The 17,484-nt window shown below is 39.2% G+C and overlaps 2 protein-coding genes across 2 annotated transcripts; both read left to right on the top strand.

The window, feature by feature from the left end:
- Positions 1-1,149: 1,149 nt before the first annotated feature.
- LOC124061208 (alkaline phosphatase-like) lies at positions 1,150-7,373 on the top strand. Its single transcript, XM_046392847.1, has 11 exons — positions 1,150-1,384; positions 1,827-1,943; positions 3,255-3,370; positions 3,736-3,910; positions 4,304-4,476; positions 4,656-4,784; positions 4,904-4,973; positions 5,352-5,486; positions 5,959-6,150; positions 6,290-6,406; positions 7,021-7,373. The coding sequence occupies exons 1-11, from the start codon at positions 1,309-1,311 to the stop codon at positions 7,287-7,289; spliced, it is 1,569 nt and encodes a 522-aa protein (XP_046248803.1). The 5' UTR covers positions 1,150-1,308; the 3' UTR covers positions 7,290-7,373.
- A 592-nt stretch (positions 7,374-7,965) lies between these two features.
- On the top strand, positions 7,966-17,168 carry ankle1 (ankyrin repeat and LEM domain containing 1). Its single transcript, XM_046391673.1, has 9 exons — positions 7,966-8,404; positions 9,466-9,618; positions 10,265-10,370; positions 10,535-10,658; positions 10,974-13,418; positions 13,876-14,044; positions 14,796-14,958; positions 15,059-15,191; positions 15,887-17,168. The coding sequence occupies exons 1-9, from the start codon at positions 8,340-8,342 to the stop codon at positions 16,051-16,053; spliced, it is 3,525 nt and encodes a 1,174-aa protein (XP_046247629.1). The 5' UTR covers positions 7,966-8,339; the 3' UTR covers positions 16,054-17,168.
- The last annotated feature ends 316 nt before the right edge of the window (positions 17,169-17,484 follow it).

The raw sequence follows: 17,484 nt of genomic DNA, 5'->3' as shown, positions 1-17,484 counted from the left end.
CTGACTTGGGAATCCAGGAAATATAACAAAATTGCCACATGAATATGCACAAAGCAATCAGCTAATCATGGCATCAACAGAATAAATAAGAACCAGAAGGGGAAACAGAGAGCAAGCTCCAGGGTATAGACATTTGAAGGGATTCAAGTTCATTCTGCGTATCCTTACAACAGAGTTTGTGAAATATACTTCAGTGATTTTATTGTCAATGAATGTAATCTTACTTTTATTTGTTCATGGTCAGTCAATTCTGGCTTTCAGAGGTTTTGTTCCTTCCACAAAATCCTCAATTGTAATGGGTCCAAATGCTGATACAGACAAAAAAAACAACAACTCTGTGATCCGTCTGTCTCGTCTGTCTGAACCGCAGTATAAGAGTGCTGAGGGTTTTTAACCGCACTGCTGAAAAACATCACACAGCTGTTAGGTCAGACCCACCTGTATGTACTCAGACTCACATGTTATCAATTAATTCTGCCACAAATTTCAAACAAATGGTTGTTCTTTTGGAAAGTTGTTATAACAAAACATGGGCTGAATTCTGGTCTAGTAATAAGTAAAGCTGCTCCTGGTTCATAAATAGTGTTCCGTAGTCCAATATAGAAACAGATAATAAAAACAGATAACTGATTTTTTTTTAGATGACTCATAAGTCTTGTGCACATTTTCTTGTGACATTTTAAATGTATTGCCCTGTCATACAAAAACACTTCAACTTAAACAGCGTATCATTTCCAGCTAAGTGCTGTTTTGTTAGCTCTGTTTCAGCCACAGGTGAAGTTCAGGTGAGACAAAGCAGTTGCCAGTTAAGTGTTAAAACTGATTAATGAACGAATGATTTTGTGGTGTATGTTTTTCTAGAGAGTGTAATCAAAATGTATAGTTAAAATCATGTACAACAATGTTAAGTGATTAAATTATAATATTGATAAATAACAAAGTTATTTTGTAGGCAGATAAGCTTGAGAGAATTACTGTGTCTAAGAAGAGACTGTTCAAGGTTAGTATGTTCCTCTAAATGTCTCCGATAAGATGTCTTTCGGGAAATGATGGAATATGACTGAAACCGATGAATATGCCAGTTAGATTATGGGTGATAAGAATATGCACTTGTACATTACTTGAGTACATGTACTTGGCTGTGTGTGTGCGTGGGAGTGTGTAGGCGTGTGTTGTATATAACCCTTAGCTCACGCTGAAAGGTTCCTCCATGTGCCCTTTGCTCCTCAGCTACCACTATAAAGGGACCTCAGCGTGCAGACAAGGGCTCATGTATTCAGCTTTTCTCATTTGTATAAAGTCAATACCATGGCCAGCAAACACAAACTAATTCTTACTGGATTTCTGATTTTCATTTCAGTGCCGTGGACAGTGTCCGTTTCAGGTAAGGGTGTGTTAAATGTTTTCTAAGAATGTGCAGAAACTATGAATGCTTGCTGTCAGATGTAGCTGGATTTCACACACAAAGACATGGTCTACAATACACAGCAACTTTGAATTCATGAAAGAAAAAAAATGTTATACCTGGTGAGAAAAATAATATTCTCAATGGAGTGGAAGTGTTATATTTATACTCTTTAAGAAAATAGGTTGCTCTACTGATACTACAGAAAATATCATTGTTCATTGTCATTAATTTTGGCTTATCTGACTTTGCTTATTTCATTCCTAATTCTAATTGTCAGCCAGTGTTGGTGTTCATGCAGCTGTTATGGCAAGTCAGAAAAAATAACAGCATTACCCAATGTAGACTTACAGTGTTAAAGTCCATTTAATACGCCACTTCAGCTTGTCAACTATTATATCGTTTCTTTTCACGCTTATAGAGGAAGAGCTCCACGCCAGCTACTGGAACAACAAAGGGAAGCAGGCTCTTCACACTGCCCTCAATGTTCAACCGAATCTCCACCAAGCCAAGAACATCATCCTCTTCCTGGGGGACGGTGAGTCTTGGAAAGGAACTTTCCTACAGTTTAAGCAGTTTTTTTCTTATCTTTCTTAACCTTTATTGTGGTGTTAGTTCACCATTGGAAAGAGAGAATACACTGCAAACCCAGAGCACTATGTGACCCCAGAATGTGTGGGTTTATGGGTAGAAGGAGATGAATGTTGACATCTGATCACCAGCAGTTACTACTGCATGGAAAGCCAAGCGCAACAAAATGAACTCAGGCTAAACCACAGTCTACCCTGTATGTGTTGTTAATTCCTTGTGTCCCTGACTCCCCTGAACACCAAAAAAGGTAAGTCACTGCAGTGATCAAATAAGTTGCATAGCTCAAGTTTTAGGTTTTCTATTAAGTCAACTACAAGTCCTTTTAATGCTATAATCTCTAAACTGGCAGGATGACTGATTAGCAGATCTCCCATGTACAAGTTGTGCTAGTTCTGATCAGAAGCTCAGTTGATGATTTATTAACAATTATATAGCTATTAATAATTAATTTTAATCTCATGTATACAAGTCAAGCAAGATAACCTGATATTTTATGATGGTTCATTCTGAATTGACCCAGCACCACACACGCTGAGAAATTATTTTCTGCTGTTCACGTTCTTTTTTTTTTATCTCTATGATCCAAGATTAGGATTCCACTTCAGTTCCACTTCAGTAGAAATTTATAGATGATCCATGGATTTATGATTACAGTTGTCCATAAACATGCTGATAGCAGAACATTAAATGTTTTATCTGTGTTCAGGTTTGATCACTCACATTTTATCACATCACAATTCAATGACATTTAAAGACATATTTGACCTTAAACCTAAGCAACTAACATTGACTTAACATTTTTCGTATTTATCTTTACAAAACTAGTTTGACACGATTTTCACAGAAGGATTTATACTGAGTTACATGACCACAATGACAAAATGATAACGTGGTTTACATGTAGCTTCTCACACATAATTGCAGTGCAGAAAGAAAAATAGTTAATGCTTCATTCAGTCTGAAACTATAATCCAGCAATGGACAACACAGGACACAGTTGCACAAGGTGTCTTGGATTTTTCAGGAAATATAAGACAGAATAATCAGGATTGTAAAAGAGGAAAAAAATGGAATATTTGTCTGGTTTGCTGTATTATTTATTATTTTGTGGTTTTAAATAACTCAGATGCCTTTCACCAACCTTTCACCAACTCTCATCATCAGCTGAGCCATATGAGGTTGCCAGAGCACAATGGCAGCCCTGTGCCTTACTGGTTGATGCTATCTAACACTCAGGTGCGTTTCCACCTGCTTCCAGGTATGGGGGTTACAACAGTGACTGCTGCACGAATCCTCAAAGGCCAGTTGGCAGGGAAATCAGGGGAGGAGACCAGTCTGGTTATGGATACCTTCCCGCACGTGGCCCTATCCAAGGTCAGCCTGCTCTCCCTACCCCATCGACACATCCCGCTACATACTGTTCACATGAAAACACCACACATGCATTGGTATCACTTGATTTGTTTCCTCATGGCTGCAAATATTAAAACACAGAACTGGAATCTGCTATCCTATCCCAATTCAAATGGCCTTTTACTACACAGACAACAACTAAGTTTAACTTACCAATGTTAAAAAATTCCCGATTGTATTGCCTGTATTAATACATGTACATGCCCACCTAGTTAGCAATATGCTGTGACTCTCTCTGTAAGTCACTGTTGACAAGAACACCTGCTACACCTGCTGAGATGATAAATGTTCATATTAACGTGTGTGACTTTATTTGGCCCCTGCAGACATACAACGTGGATCAGCAGATGCCGGACAGTGCTGGCACAGCCACAGCTTACTTATGTGGTGTGAAGGCCAACTACGGCACCCTGGGTGTCACTGCCGCTACCCCAAGGTCCAACTGTAATGCTAGCTTTGACAATGAGGTTTCGTCGGTTCTGGACCGTGCCAAGAAAGCAGGTAGGTTAAGGTTCACGGAGCTTTATGCCTGAATTTTAAATTACAGGTGTGTTTAGAATTCTAGTGTAGCACCTGGTCCCTGGAGGAAAGCTGTCTCGTTTCACTGTTCACAAAACACTGAAATGGCATTAAAAAAACATCTTGACCTTGACTTTTATTTTACAGTGATTTCATTTAGACTACAATGTATCTCCTCTGACACTGTTTAGATGGGTCTTTCATTATGATTATTTACTGTTACTCTGTAATCTTACTCTTTAGTGTGGTTTAAAAAAACATTTGAATCTTGTTTTTGATAGTAGATAACGTTTCTTTAATGTCTCCTAAGTGTACATATCCATGTAAATATTATCAGTAGAAAAGTAATGACCAAAGCCGCTCTGTGTGTCTCAGGAAAATCAGTGGGAATCGTCACCACCACCAGAGTACAACATGCCTCTCCTGGAGCAAGTTATGCTCACTCTGCTGACCGAAGCTGGTATTCAGACTCTGACCTCACCCCTGAGGCTGTCCAAAATGGCTGCCGTGACATTGCTCACCAGCTGGTTTACAACACGGAGATAAATGTAAGCCGTAATATAGTGATATTTTTGCAGCGAAGCAATGCATCACCAAAGCCTCAATTTCTTGACCTGGATGACACAGAATTTCCATTGGCACATGTTAAAACGAACCAAATCTGTATGAGGCGATATTAAGATTAAGCAAAAATATATATAAAATGCGCCCACGTCTCTTGATCCAGGTCATTCTTGGTGGAGGTCGTCGGTACATGTTTCCCAAAAACATGCAAGACCCAGAGTATCCAACTACAAGTACAGGAGACCGAAATGATGGACGGAATCTTGTTATGGAGTGGTTGAAGAACAAAAAGGTAAATTGTAGATTTTACAAGCATTTTCATCCATTACATTAGTGATTTAAAAAACAGTTTTGCAATCCCTTCCCCGACCTTCAAAAAATTATTTGTTTGTTTTTATTCATTACCCACAGAAATCTTCATATGTTTGGAACAAAGCTGATTTTGATGCCATCAATCCTAAAAATACAGACTTCCTGATGGGTAAGAAAAACTGTTCAATTTACCAGTAACTGTACATACAGAATTAAGAACAGCAGGAGCCTATAAGCAGGACAAAGTCATAAAACTTGCTTGAATTATTATGAACATGATGACTGTAAAGGAACCATTCAGCTATTACGTCCAAACCCTACTGAACTTTAATCAGTAACGAGACTGATAATCAGTTAACCATTCAAGACACTTCTCAAATAAATCAGATTTGGTGCACAAATGAATGCGAGCAAATTGAATTGAATTGAATCAAGCAGAGTCTCAGTTAAAACAACAAAAGATAACCTTCACTTTTACAGCCTCAGTAAACAAGTTTGTGCCAGGGAAGATGTTAAGTTAAGGCTTGGTGTTTCTCTCTGCCTTTAGGTCTCTTTGAGCCTAGCGACTGCCGCTACGAGTTGGACCGTGATCCATCCATGGACCCCTCACTTACAGAAATGGTGGAGAAAGCAATTAAGATTCTCAGCAAGAACCCAAAGGGATATTTCCTCTTTGTGGAAGATAAGTGTATTATTTTCTGTCAGCAAACAACCACATTATGCATGTTAAGCCATCAGTGTAACTATCCCTTTTACACCATAAATGAAGTACAGCTGAAAACTGAATTGAAATTTAAACACTCAAACTTCAAACATCTGATTTTCTAATTCAAAAGGCATGCAAAATAACTTTTTAATTTAATAATTTAATCTAACAATGGGTAATTTTAACACCACAGACTATTGTGTGACATCAACTTTCAGATACTAGATATATTACTTTGGAAATAATTTTAGTTTTGTCTAGGTTATTGGAGTTACATTGACATGATCTTCATACATCACATTAAGATTTGAAATTTTTTAAGAATTTATGTCACAGTAAATCCACATAACATGAATAAGAGTTATGAAAACAAATATAGTAACTCAGTCACTAATATAAGAAACATACTGCTTTTGCTTATTTCTCAATATTTACTTTTTGACTTTAAGTGGGAGAATTGACCACGCACACCATGCATCAAAGGCCAAAAAAGCTCTCCATGAGGCTGTTGAGTTTGACCGAGCAGTTGGGCGAGCAGCTGAACTCACCAGTGAGCTGGACACTCTGACTGTGGTCACTGCTGACCACTCTCATGTCTTTGCATTTGGAGGATACTCCTCCAGAGGAAACTCCGTTTTCGGTAAAATGCACTTGAAGAATGTGATAAGAGCTGAGCCGATCTTGCCTTTGTAATAAAACACGAATATCATCTGTTGTTTCCAGTTTGAACAAACTTGAACAAGTGTTTGAACAAATTAATTTGTTCTGTGGTTTTACAGGGGTGTCTAGATCACTTGCTGATGACAACAAGCACTTCACCACTGCTGTGTATGGAAATGGACCAGGATACAAGATTGTCAATGGAACTCGCCCAGATATGAATGAGACAATTTCATGTGAGTCTGCATTAATGATCTTTTTATAAAACATCAAATAATATTGTAGCTCCATCTTGTGGTGTAGGAGGATACCTACTGTAGAGGCACAGGGAAGAATTGAATCCTTAAAGACAAGATAACTCCAGAGTTAATAAAGAAGGCCCAATAATATCTAGTCCTGGATCTCAGGACAGATACAAGATTTTGGTCAGGCAATCTCACTTCTCTCACAATGTGATATGGGGAAAATGGTTCTATAGTATAAGAGGGGGTGAAACCATTTAACACTTTGAAGACAAAAAGATTTTTTAAATTAACCCTGTACAGAACAGTTGTAGAAAGGCAAGAATGGGAGTATGGTATTTTTCTTTTTTGTAAACAACACAATGCAATAATACAACAGCTCTGTGATTAATACTACGACTATAAAACTTATTCTATTCTTATCTATGTCAATACAGTGTCAAATATTTGAGTTGTTTGCCATTTAGCTGGATTGAATGTCATCATATTGCTAGGTGTCTGTCCATAACAAACCCCTCTGACAAATTGTAGGTTAGCAATTACATGTACTTGTGCCAACAAACAATGGCATAGCTAATGTTATGCTCCTTTTCCCCATTTTTCCTCAGCGGATAAGGATTACCGTCAGCAGGCTCCCGTCCCTCTTGAGTCAGAGACCCACGGCATAGAGGATGTAGCTATCTTTGCCAAAGGTCCTATGTCTCACCTTTTCCATGGGGTCCAGGAGCAGAGCTATATTGCCCACGTCATGGCTTATGCTGGTTGTCTGGAGCCCTACGAAGATTGCGCCCTGCCTTTGCCCAACCATGCTCGATCCATCCACCCCAGTCTGCTGCTGCTGCTCATCCTGATGGGCCTCCTTCTCTTCTCCCTCTGATGAAAGCTTTTGGAGAAATTGTCCTGATTTTGGAATAGCAGTGCTATGTATGCAGTATTTTTCTAAAAAAAAAAAAAAAAAAAAAAATTATTATTATTATTATTCACACTTTCTGTGTGGGATTTAAAAGCTGTTTAGTTACACAATTTCATGATCACTGCCATTTTTAAATAATTTCCTTTTGTTCAGATAGCCTTATGTTATTATTGCACAGAACCATGACCAAACACTTCACTGAGTTTATTTATATGAAAATATGCTGCAATTATTATTGAAATATCTTGAATAAAGTGGCTTGTCAGTATCTTGTTACTGGATTGTAATTTTATACAAAATATGCAATGAAAACGCAAGACATCGCCTTAACTTGAGTTAGGTTTCTGAAATGGTGCACACCGTTTAAACGAAGTAAGGTTATAATGCTCAATAGAGTAACCATTTTTTTCCATTCTTCTTCCAAAGAATGGTTATGTCTATTACTCGAACATTACGTACAAACTGCACATAAGCCATGTTTATATTTGTAAATAGGTAAAGAAAAAGGGTGTGTACCAAAGTGATACAGAGACTGGCTCTGACAGGTATCGATCATAAGGCTACCTTCAACTACGGTCTCGCCCGATTGGGTGCATTGAAAGCATTGTCCAATCAGATCAGTCAGTCTCATCTATGGGCAGGACTTCCGCTTCCTACCAACAAAGAGAATAGTGTGCGTCGTTGTTGGAGGGAAATTCAATCACAATAGTCGCGCAGCTTCTCGAAAGTTGTTATTACGTGGATAAATCACTGGCTTTTATATTTTGAAACAGTACATCTCTCCACGCGTTTAAGGGACAAAATTAAGGATAATACACATAAGCCGTTGGCTAACTGTATTTAAAATCGTAACGTTAGCTTGCTAGGTACGGGCACACTAATAGCACTCTGTCGCTATTTGTTTAGCAAGCTAGCTTCGAAATTATCATAACTTGCAGCTCGGGTTTCGACCATGGGCTAATTCAGAAAATGTTAATAGCTAATCTTTAAACGGATAACGCTGGATGGACGGTCATGGATCGAAAGACGACGAGGCTCGAAAGTCAACTGTGTAAAGCTGTGAAAGATGGAGAACCTAGGTGATGCTCTGACCGCTTCACTGTGTTTTGTTCAGACATGCCTTTTGTTGATAAGACGTGACAGCTGTGACTGTAGTAGCTGACCATTTTGTGCAATCTTAACTTATCCCATTTTCCTGATCCAATGGTGAAAGCAGATTAAGTGTATTTGATGAACATTGATGAACATTTTGTCCAATTCTTTCTAATTTATAATCACTTCGTACGTGCTTTGGTGTCTCTGAGGTCCTCAAACCACAGAGCTTTAAATTCAAATTTTGTGTTAATGTTTCCTGATAAACATTAATGTGCAGATACACTATATAGACAAAAATATACAGACACATCTTTTTATGGGGTTGGGCAAGGCTGTTTACTTCCAGTGAAGGGAAATCTTAATGCTTCAGCATACCAAGACATTTTGGACAATGCTATGCTTCCAACTTTGTGGCAACAGTTTGGGGAAGGCCTTTTTCTATTCCAGCATGACTGTATCCCAAGTGCACAAAGCAAAGTCCATAAGGACATGGCTGGATGAGTTTGGTGTGGAAGAACTTGACTGACCCACACAGAGTCCTGACCTCAAAACCCATCCCAATTCATCCCAACACTTTTGGGATGAATTGAAATGGAGATTATGAGCCAGGGCTTTTTGTCTGACATCAGTACTAGATCTCACAATGCTCTACACCATGAATGGACAAAAAAAAAATCCTGTGGAAATACTTCCCAGAAGAAGCGGAAGCTGTTGTAGCTGCAAAGCTGTCTGTGTATTTAGAATACCGTGTGATTAAGGTCCTTGTTGTTGAAATGGTGGAGTGTCCCAATACTTTTCTATATAGTGTATGATACTGACTTAATATTAGAGGGCCATCAGTGTTTGTGCCAAATACAGAAACAACTGAAGTGGCAGCATTTTGGAAGGTGACCTGTCATTCACCATTTTAAAGATACAAAGAGCGGTCAGCTTCATGGATTGCATTTGTGTATATCAGGACATCATATCCCGATATCAGTACAGTTATACTGTTTGCTACAATAGAACGGATGTCAGATTGTAACAGTTTGCTCTTCCTTGGCAGATCTGTGCAGCTTCTTCTTTCACAAGGTGCACGTCCCGACCTGGTGGGCAGAAAAGGGGTTGCTGCGATACACTTGGCTGTTGGCAAAGAGACTGAAAAGAACACACGCTGCTTGAAAATGTTGCTTCAACAGGGAGCAGACCCCAATATCAGGTATGGTTAAAAACTGCAAAAGAATCACCATGCCAAATAACTGTTTAAGGTGTGACATTCAGGATTTTCTTAAAAAGATAATGCACAGACTCATACAAAAAATTCCTCTCAGTGATTATTTTTGACAGACTAGAAGTGTGTGGTGCTATCTGCACAGTCCCTGCCATCTGCCTATATTTTTTGATTTTCTTGTTATGTTGCAGTGCCTGGGATGTTTCTGGGCATTGTCAATTCTGGATAAAGACATGTGATTGGGTCTGGTTCTCAGGTTGGTTCTGACCTGGGAATCAGATGCAACAATTAACTAACTTTCCAAAGTCACCTGATGATGTGTTTACAAACAGCCAAGAAAACAATGATGCATTGTATGCCTTTGGATGTTGTATTATTATTTTTTTGCTTGTTTTGACAAATGTAGCATCAGTAAGTGTAGACAATGTTTGTGTAGATTTTTGAACACAGACTCACTGCATCGCATAAAGGCTGCAGTGACCTTCTGCATTACATTCTCTCCAATATCTTGTTCCATTTAAAAATATGTTAAAAGATAGACGAGAGACACTGTTGAAATTCTTCGAACATAATGATAATGTAATTTTGTCTTTTGTATCTGATGTAAAGTGGTGGTTTCTTGTATTTCTTCCAGGTCATCAGACGGCCTGACCCCTCTTCATATTGCTGCACTGTGGGGGTGCTATCAAAATCTGAAGCTGCTCTTGATGAACGGAGGGAACCCAAACAGTAAAGATAATGTGAGAATAATTTTTAGCATAAGCTAATGTTAATATGGATCTGAATTGTAGCTGAATGAATACAGAGACACAACCCAGTAAGAAAATGTTTACTTAAGTGTGGCTTTGAATGTTTAAAAGTTTGGTTTACGCCTATCATACACCTGTCGTATTAATTTATGTAGGAAGGGAATACACCAGGCCAGCTCGCGGAGAAAGAAGAGAATCGAAAATGTGCCCAGCTCCTTCAGGAGTTTCAGAGCAGCTCAGTGGACACAGAGGAGGACCACTTACCTCAATTCCAGTACTGTAAGAAAGTCTCTTTGAAAGCCTTGTTTTGTTGGGGTTTAAAATCTTAATTTGAAAAAACAAAAAACAAAGACATTTGAAAGTCAAAGTTAGTTTTTCCATTTGTATTAATTTATAAGCGGACAGGCTAAAAAAAAAAAAAAAAAAAGTTGCATGGAGATACCTGTATTAAAAAATTGTTTAAAAGCAGTAAAAGTAAAAAACAAGATCAGATGGGATACAGCTACACTTTTTCAAAAATTTGGCTGGCTAGTCGCAACTTTTCCGTTTTGTAGGAACCGCATTGATTTATGTCTTTTTTTTTTTCCTACACAGCTGTGTATTCAGACCAAACTGACATGTCCAGTTATCCCGAATCAGACTACAGCTTCAGTTCCCACTCTTCTATGATAAGTGACTTGGGTGAAGCCCCACTGAGTAGCACAAGGCGCTCATCATTTTTCAACATGTCTAATATTAATGGAAGGCCAAGTTTCAGAGCAATCTCATGTAACAGGCTTTCTTATATGGACGTTAAGAGGGATCACTGGAACAATTCCTCCTCACATTTTGCATCTGAAGGCCACTCCATACTGTCAAGCACTCGCATGTCTGCGTTGGGACCTGCAGTTGCGATGCAGATTCTTAACAAGGATGATGTGTGCACACATGATGATGTACTCACATCAAAAGTCAATGAACATGCTGCTGCAACTAATGGCGCAACCTCTCCCTCTACAAGAGAAACTCCCCCATCATTTCCACCTAGGTGTGTGAGCCGCAAGAGTGTGAGCTTCAGAGATGTAGATGAATATTTCCCAGTTTTTAGTCCTGAATCACCCAAACAGCAGCCTGCTGTTTATGACAGCCAGTGCACCAGCAACTTACCTTTTGACCTGTCAGAGTATTCTGATTTCCTGGATTCAGAACGCATGGCTGCCGTTTTACACAGGCAGGGCATCGACGTCACATCTCCGGATCACGTTTATGTTTTTTGCAGGGAGAGTAGTGAAAGCACAGAAGAAGACATGGAGAAAACAGTCATCAGCCACTGTGCTTTAGAGGAGAGTGATGATGAAAGGGAAGGAGAACATGTGAAAGAGGCTCAGGTAAAGAAACCAGAACAGCCAGCCTGCTTCCGTGTTGGCAGCAGCAGCAGTGGGACAGGTAGCAGTCGTTATAGCAGCTGTGACAGCGACCATTATACCAGTGCTCTTGATGTCTCTGTTCACCCCAAACATCTTTTACTCCCTTCAGTAGAGGAGGTTTCTGTTGGGGCTGAATCTGAGAAAAAGATTCAGATTTCGTCAGGTCCTGATCTAAGGCAAGATGAGAATCTTCCACCCGTTCAAACTGAACTCCACGTAGATTCAAAACCTGAAATCAGAGAGCATTTGCCGTGTGTACTTGATAAGTTAAAACACCCACACAATGATGAATTTAAAGCTTGTAGTGGTGCTGTTGTGGACTCTTCGAGTGAAGGTGGCATTGATAAGCCAGTGAATGATGCCACTGAAGCATTACAGGACAACTTTGACCTTACATTCACACCAAGTCCTTTTGTAACAGGCAGGACTCGCTCGAGGTTGAGTCGCTGCTCACTGAGAACAAGCAAAACGCCTGAGAGCTTGCTCTTCACGTCTTCTCTGTTTGAAGAAACCCTCCCTACACCAGTTCGGACACATCGCCAGACACCCAGGTTACAGAGCAGTAACGACTATCTCAGTTCGCCGCATGTACCTTGTTATACATCTTATTCAGGTAGTAGCACAGGAGGAGACTCCTTGCCTGCTGATTGCCAGGACACACAGTCCAGCACCCTCAGAGCTAATTCAAGTGTTAGTAATAGCCAAGCTGACACTCTGATTCTCTCCAAGAGCGTAACTGACTCTGTGGCTGAATCACAGACTTTGTCTGGCACAATCATACTGGAGAAAAACCAGGACTCTTCAGTGGATGCTTATGAAAGAAATCTTGCAGAGGTTATTCTGGCTATGCAAGGCCACGATCTTGCTGAAAGCGGGGATTTTCTCACTGATGATCTGACAACTACAGATGAGTCAGCAACAAAGAGAAACGTGAATGATGCCCCTGGTAAGGACAAAGTAGACAACCTAAAAAATGAAGATGTGTGGATCACTGAAGACTGTAGCTCTCAGGTAGACTCTGTGTCATCTTCATCCAGCTCCAGCTATTTTTCCCCAAGGAGGTCCAGGGAGGACTCTGACCTACCTTCCACTCCAGGCACAGGATGCACCCCCAGGTACAGCATGAGTCGTCTGTCAAGCTGCTGCAGACCACAGCGCCTGGCTAATCTGTCTTACACCCCCGGAGGGCGTCCGCTCATTCAGGATCTGGACGAACCAGTGGAGTATCTCTACACTGATATGGAACAGGGCCACAAGCTGATTGAGACCCACGTTCCACCTACAGCAAACACCTCACTCAGCTCCAGCATGAGCACCAGCAGCAGTGAGGAAACCATCCTTTACGACTGGAGATCCATGCAGAATGACATAATGAAGAACAGAGAAAAGGAGAACCAGAAGCCCCCGATGGCGTTACAGAAGGAGGAAAATGATGAGGAAAATTTGTTGCCTGAGACCAAAGGGATGACTGACAAGGAGCTCAGAATAAGGCTAGTAGAGCTGGGGGAGAGCCCAGGGCCTATCAGCAGTCGAACCAGGCCCACCTACATGCGACGGTTGTGTCGTCTGTTGCATTCTGAATCAAACTCCCAATCGCCACATCACAGGAAGCAGTTAGACCAGCCACAGACAGGTAATGCTTGTGGTCTTTATTTAAAGTTCTTGATTACTATTTACATAACTTGAGCTATGATTGGGTAATGATAGTATTTCTGTTGTTTGATGTTGTGTGTAGTTTTGGTGTGAGATGGGCAGTGTGTGAGAAGAAGAATGGAACATAAAAATGTTTTTTTTTTTTTAATGAATTCATAATTATGTTACTATTTAAATTCATGTTTGTCCCATGAAGTAGTGAAATATCTGTAGCCTTTAGTTGACTATAAAATTATCTTTTAAAGAAGCATGAAATTGTAAAATTAAACTTACCACCACTGTTTGGAGGAATCGAGTAGGCACATCACTTTGTGGATGGATTAGATTAGAACCACTGAAAAAAATGAGGCATATTAAGGCTCTTAATATAATTTAGTTTATCATTACTGTCAGTGACACAAGTCATTTTCTTGTCGGCTCCTGTTTTATTTCCGCAGATTTGGGTTATAGTCCAGAAATGTGTCAGGCCTTGCGGACCTTCGAGCTGCCTGATTGTCAGGCTGATGAGCAGGCTTTGTGCCAGCAGTTCGACCAACCAGATCAAAACAGAAAGTGGAGGGAGGGCGTCATCAAGTCCAGCTTCAACTACCTGCTGCTCGACCCAAGGTGGCTGTCTTTCATATTGATATATTGTTTATTCTGAGAAATGTTGCAAGATCTCCAATGGAAGATGATTCAGACTGCACAAATGTCATTCTTAATCTACGGCTTGTAATTAGGACAAAAGGCTATCCTATATGTGTGAAAAGCAACCCTAAACAGACATCTTCATTTTAGACAAGTATAAATAAGCCTTAAAATCGCAAAATAATCAGGGAAAGAAGCTAGATTTGTTGGTTTTCATTTATCACAGATGTCGCCGAAATGATAAAAACAGCTGAAAAATCAAGCAAAATATGTGCCAAATTGGCAAGTGTCTCAGGAAGGAGAGTATTATAAATGACACTATATAGACAAAAGTATTCAGACATCTTACAGTTAAACCAACAGGAACTTTAATGGCATCATGTTGTAAATACATAGAAATACGCGTAGCCTTAACATTTCCCTTCATTGGAAGTGAAGGACTGAGCCCAACCCCTGAAAAACAGCCCCGTACCATACCTGAATTCAATAATATAACAATAATATGATTTTAAAGATGTCAGTTGGACAAACAATCTGTAAAATCAACAGCAATACATGTGACTTAAACATTAAGAAATAATCAACATTCAGTTTTCAGTGTACCTTTAGAGCTGATTTTCTTCCTCATTGAGTCTTAACTACCCGTTCCTTAGTAATACAGATAAACACTTTTTTTTTTTTTAATACCAAACGTGTAATTAAACCGATCTTTGTTTCTCTTCTCTGATAGAGTGACAAAAAACCTCCCATTTCGCCGTCACACCATGACTCCACAGGAGTGTTTCCAGACATTTATCCGCGCTGTATTTTATGTGGGCAAAGGAAAACGCTCCCGCCCCTACAGCCATCTGTATGAGGCTTTAGAGTACTACAAAGGAGACAAGACCTCCAAGGTAAGGCAGTGCACACAGATCAGTCTCAGTTAATCAAAGTTAAACGTACGTAACATGCAAAATATGCATAGAAAACAATGCCCTTTCTTTTCCATGACAGAAATTGTGCCCCAAAGTGCAGCATATCCTCCAGGTGTGGAACGCCGAGCAGGGTGTCATCTCTCTGCATTGTTTCCAAAATGTCATACCAGTGGAGGCTTACACGAGAGAGGCCTGCATGGTGGAGGCCATTGGTGAGTAGGGGTGAAACAGTGATCTGCTTTGTTCAAAATCACTTTGTCAGGGCCTTTCATTTTTCATATGAGCCCACCATTGGTCACATATTAAATACATGTTATAGAAGTGGAAGGACTTGATGTTCTGACAAAAATGCCTGTAAGTGTAATTTAGACTCATAAAGTTGTCATATATTGAAAGAGATGAGGAAGTTGCAGGAGAAGGGTGTGGCTGTAAACAGCAGCATTAGGGACTTTGTTTAGAGAAGAGAAAATGGGGTAATTGCCAAAATTTTATTGATTATTGTACATTTTACTTTGTACTGTTTGTTTGCTGTGCTTTTATTAGTATTTATTGTTGCATGCCCTGTTATCTTAAGTCTATGGATACTGCTGGACTACTGCTCCCTTGGGGATGAATAAAGTATCTATCTATCTGATTAAATCCATGTGACAATCCATTCAAAGACATTTTCTCGATAACGTGCTTATGTTTTGCCCCATAATCCTGAAAAGTGGCTTGGTTTGTACCTTGTAGTTACTGTAAATGAATGAAATCAAACATGAGGACCTATAATCCCATGACTACATTTGACATGTTATTTTACTGACTATAAATTTTCCAAACTCAAACTAAACAACAAACTCAGAAATCAATGATCTTGGGCAGAGTACAACATTCAGTAACCTAATTAATTCTTTTATTGTCCCAGGGTTGAAAATGCTCACCAATCAGAAGCGAGGAGATTTTTACGGCGTGGTGTCCAACTGGCAGATGAAGAAGAAGCGGGAGCTGGGCATCCACCTGCTCTACCGGGCCATGCAGATCTTTCTGGCTGAGGGTGAGAGACAGCTCAGACCAGCAGACATTCGACAGTAGTGACCCCTGCTGGAGTATAGTGTGAACTGCAGCAAAATGCCCACGCACAGAGAGGGAAATGCCACTGGTTCTGAGTACAAAGCTCTTCCTCTTTGAACAATTTTTTTACAACATTAAGATCTCCTGAGGGCTTACCCAGAATTACCTGTCTTTCTGCTATAAATGATCTCTTCATCCCACAGCATATATATACTTACATAATATACATAATACAGTTTGTCCAACATCTGACATCCTCTGCTAATAATCTACATCCTTTCTACAACTTGAACAAGATCATCTCTTTTGTTTTCCTTTTGAAAGTGTCTGCTTAAAGATCCCACATTTCATTTGTGTTTAACAAAGACGCCCGATTTTTGTTTTGCAAAAACTGGGCAGAATCAGGTAGAAATACATATATTGTATATAATGTCTTATTTTGTTTTATGTGGATTGTAGATGCATTCACCCATTACATTGCTTTGAATTATCTGCCCAAGTATGCCAAAAATAATGAGTCATTCAAAAAAGGGTGAAATAATTTAATTGGTAGCACATGAACACTTTGGATGTTAGCACACTGTTTGACAGTGAGTTTGTGTTCGTTCACATCACTGGGTTACAGGTGTTATCTGGTGTCACCCTCACAATTTTATTAGCTGGTAAAATCAGCGAGTCTTTATCAAGATCTTAATCAGTTAAAAAAAATTCTTAATTGAAGCCACCTTTTTCATGAAAACATGCCTCACAATCTCCTTTCATAGTCTTTACTTTAATGTCCTACGCAATAAGCTTCAAAACATTTCATTATCCTTGCTTGGTAAAATACTTGATCAATTATCTTCAAGCTGCTCATTTTAATTTCACACAAAAAGCATTAATGCTAACAAATGAAACCATTTTTTATTTTGGAGATATACTTTTTAATGTCTCAGTTCTTAGGTTGAAAAAAAAATCAAAGCATGAGATCGTTGTAAAGTCATATTAAAACACCTGGTCTATAGAATAATAGAATACGTTGAAAATAATTATGTAGAAAAACAGTAATACCATTGTGAAACTGTTAATACAATGATTAGATGTGTTTTGATAGCTCTTAAAATAAAGCCCCTTCATTGTGACCATACATGTAATAATTTCTGCATTGTTCTTTCTTTTCATTATGATCATTAACTTCTACTGTTACTTCTGTATTTTTCAGCCACTTGCATTTATGTAAATATAGAAAATTAGAATTGACCAGGTCTTTTTCATGTCCTGTTCTTTGGTGTCCCTCTAGTGGACAAAAGAAGTCATTAATTTTGTTCTTCAGCTTAGAGTCTCTAGTTTCCTCTTCATGCTGTAAATGGTCGTCATTAGACTCATTGTTAATTTTGCAGGTTTTTTTTTAAGTCTTGTCCCACTATTTAGAAACATTCAAAAATTCTATTTTCACAACTTTAAGTTTCTTTC

The sequence above is a fragment of the Scatophagus argus genome, chromosome 6 (assembly GCF_020382885.2).
Source record: "Scatophagus argus isolate fScaArg1 chromosome 6, fScaArg1.pri, whole genome shotgun sequence".
Classification (NCBI taxonomy): domain Eukaryota; kingdom Metazoa; phylum Chordata; class Actinopteri; family Scatophagidae; genus Scatophagus; species Scatophagus argus.
The sequence above is the reverse complement of the archived record's forward strand: the minus strand, read 5'-3'. Positions and strand labels throughout refer to the sequence as shown.

Excerpts from the sequence above, each read along its gene's own strand:
- ankle1 (XM_046391673.1), top strand. The coding sequence starts at position 8,340 with ATGGATCGAAAGACGACGAGGCTCGAAAGTCAACTGTGTAAAGCTGTG. Across the intron at positions 8,405-9,465 it reads GTGAAAGATGGAGAACCTAG|ATCTGTGCAGCTTCTTCTTT; the intron begins GTGATGCTCTGA and ends CTTCCTTGGCAG. Across the intron at positions 10,371-10,534 it reads ACCCAAACAGTAAAGATAAT|GAAGGGAATACACCAGGCCA; the intron begins GTGAGAATAATT and ends TAATTTATGTAG.
- LOC124061208 (XM_046392847.1), top strand. The coding sequence starts at position 1,309 with ATGGCCAGCAAACACAAACTAATTCTTACTGGATTTCTGATTTTCATT. Across the intron at positions 1,385-1,826 it reads GTGGACAGTGTCCGTTTCAG|AGGAAGAGCTCCACGCCAGC; the intron begins GTAAGGGTGTGT and ends TCACGCTTATAG. Across the intron at positions 6,407-7,020 it reads TATGAATGAGACAATTTCAT|CGGATAAGGATTACCGTCAG; the intron begins GTGAGTCTGCAT and ends ATTTTTCCTCAG.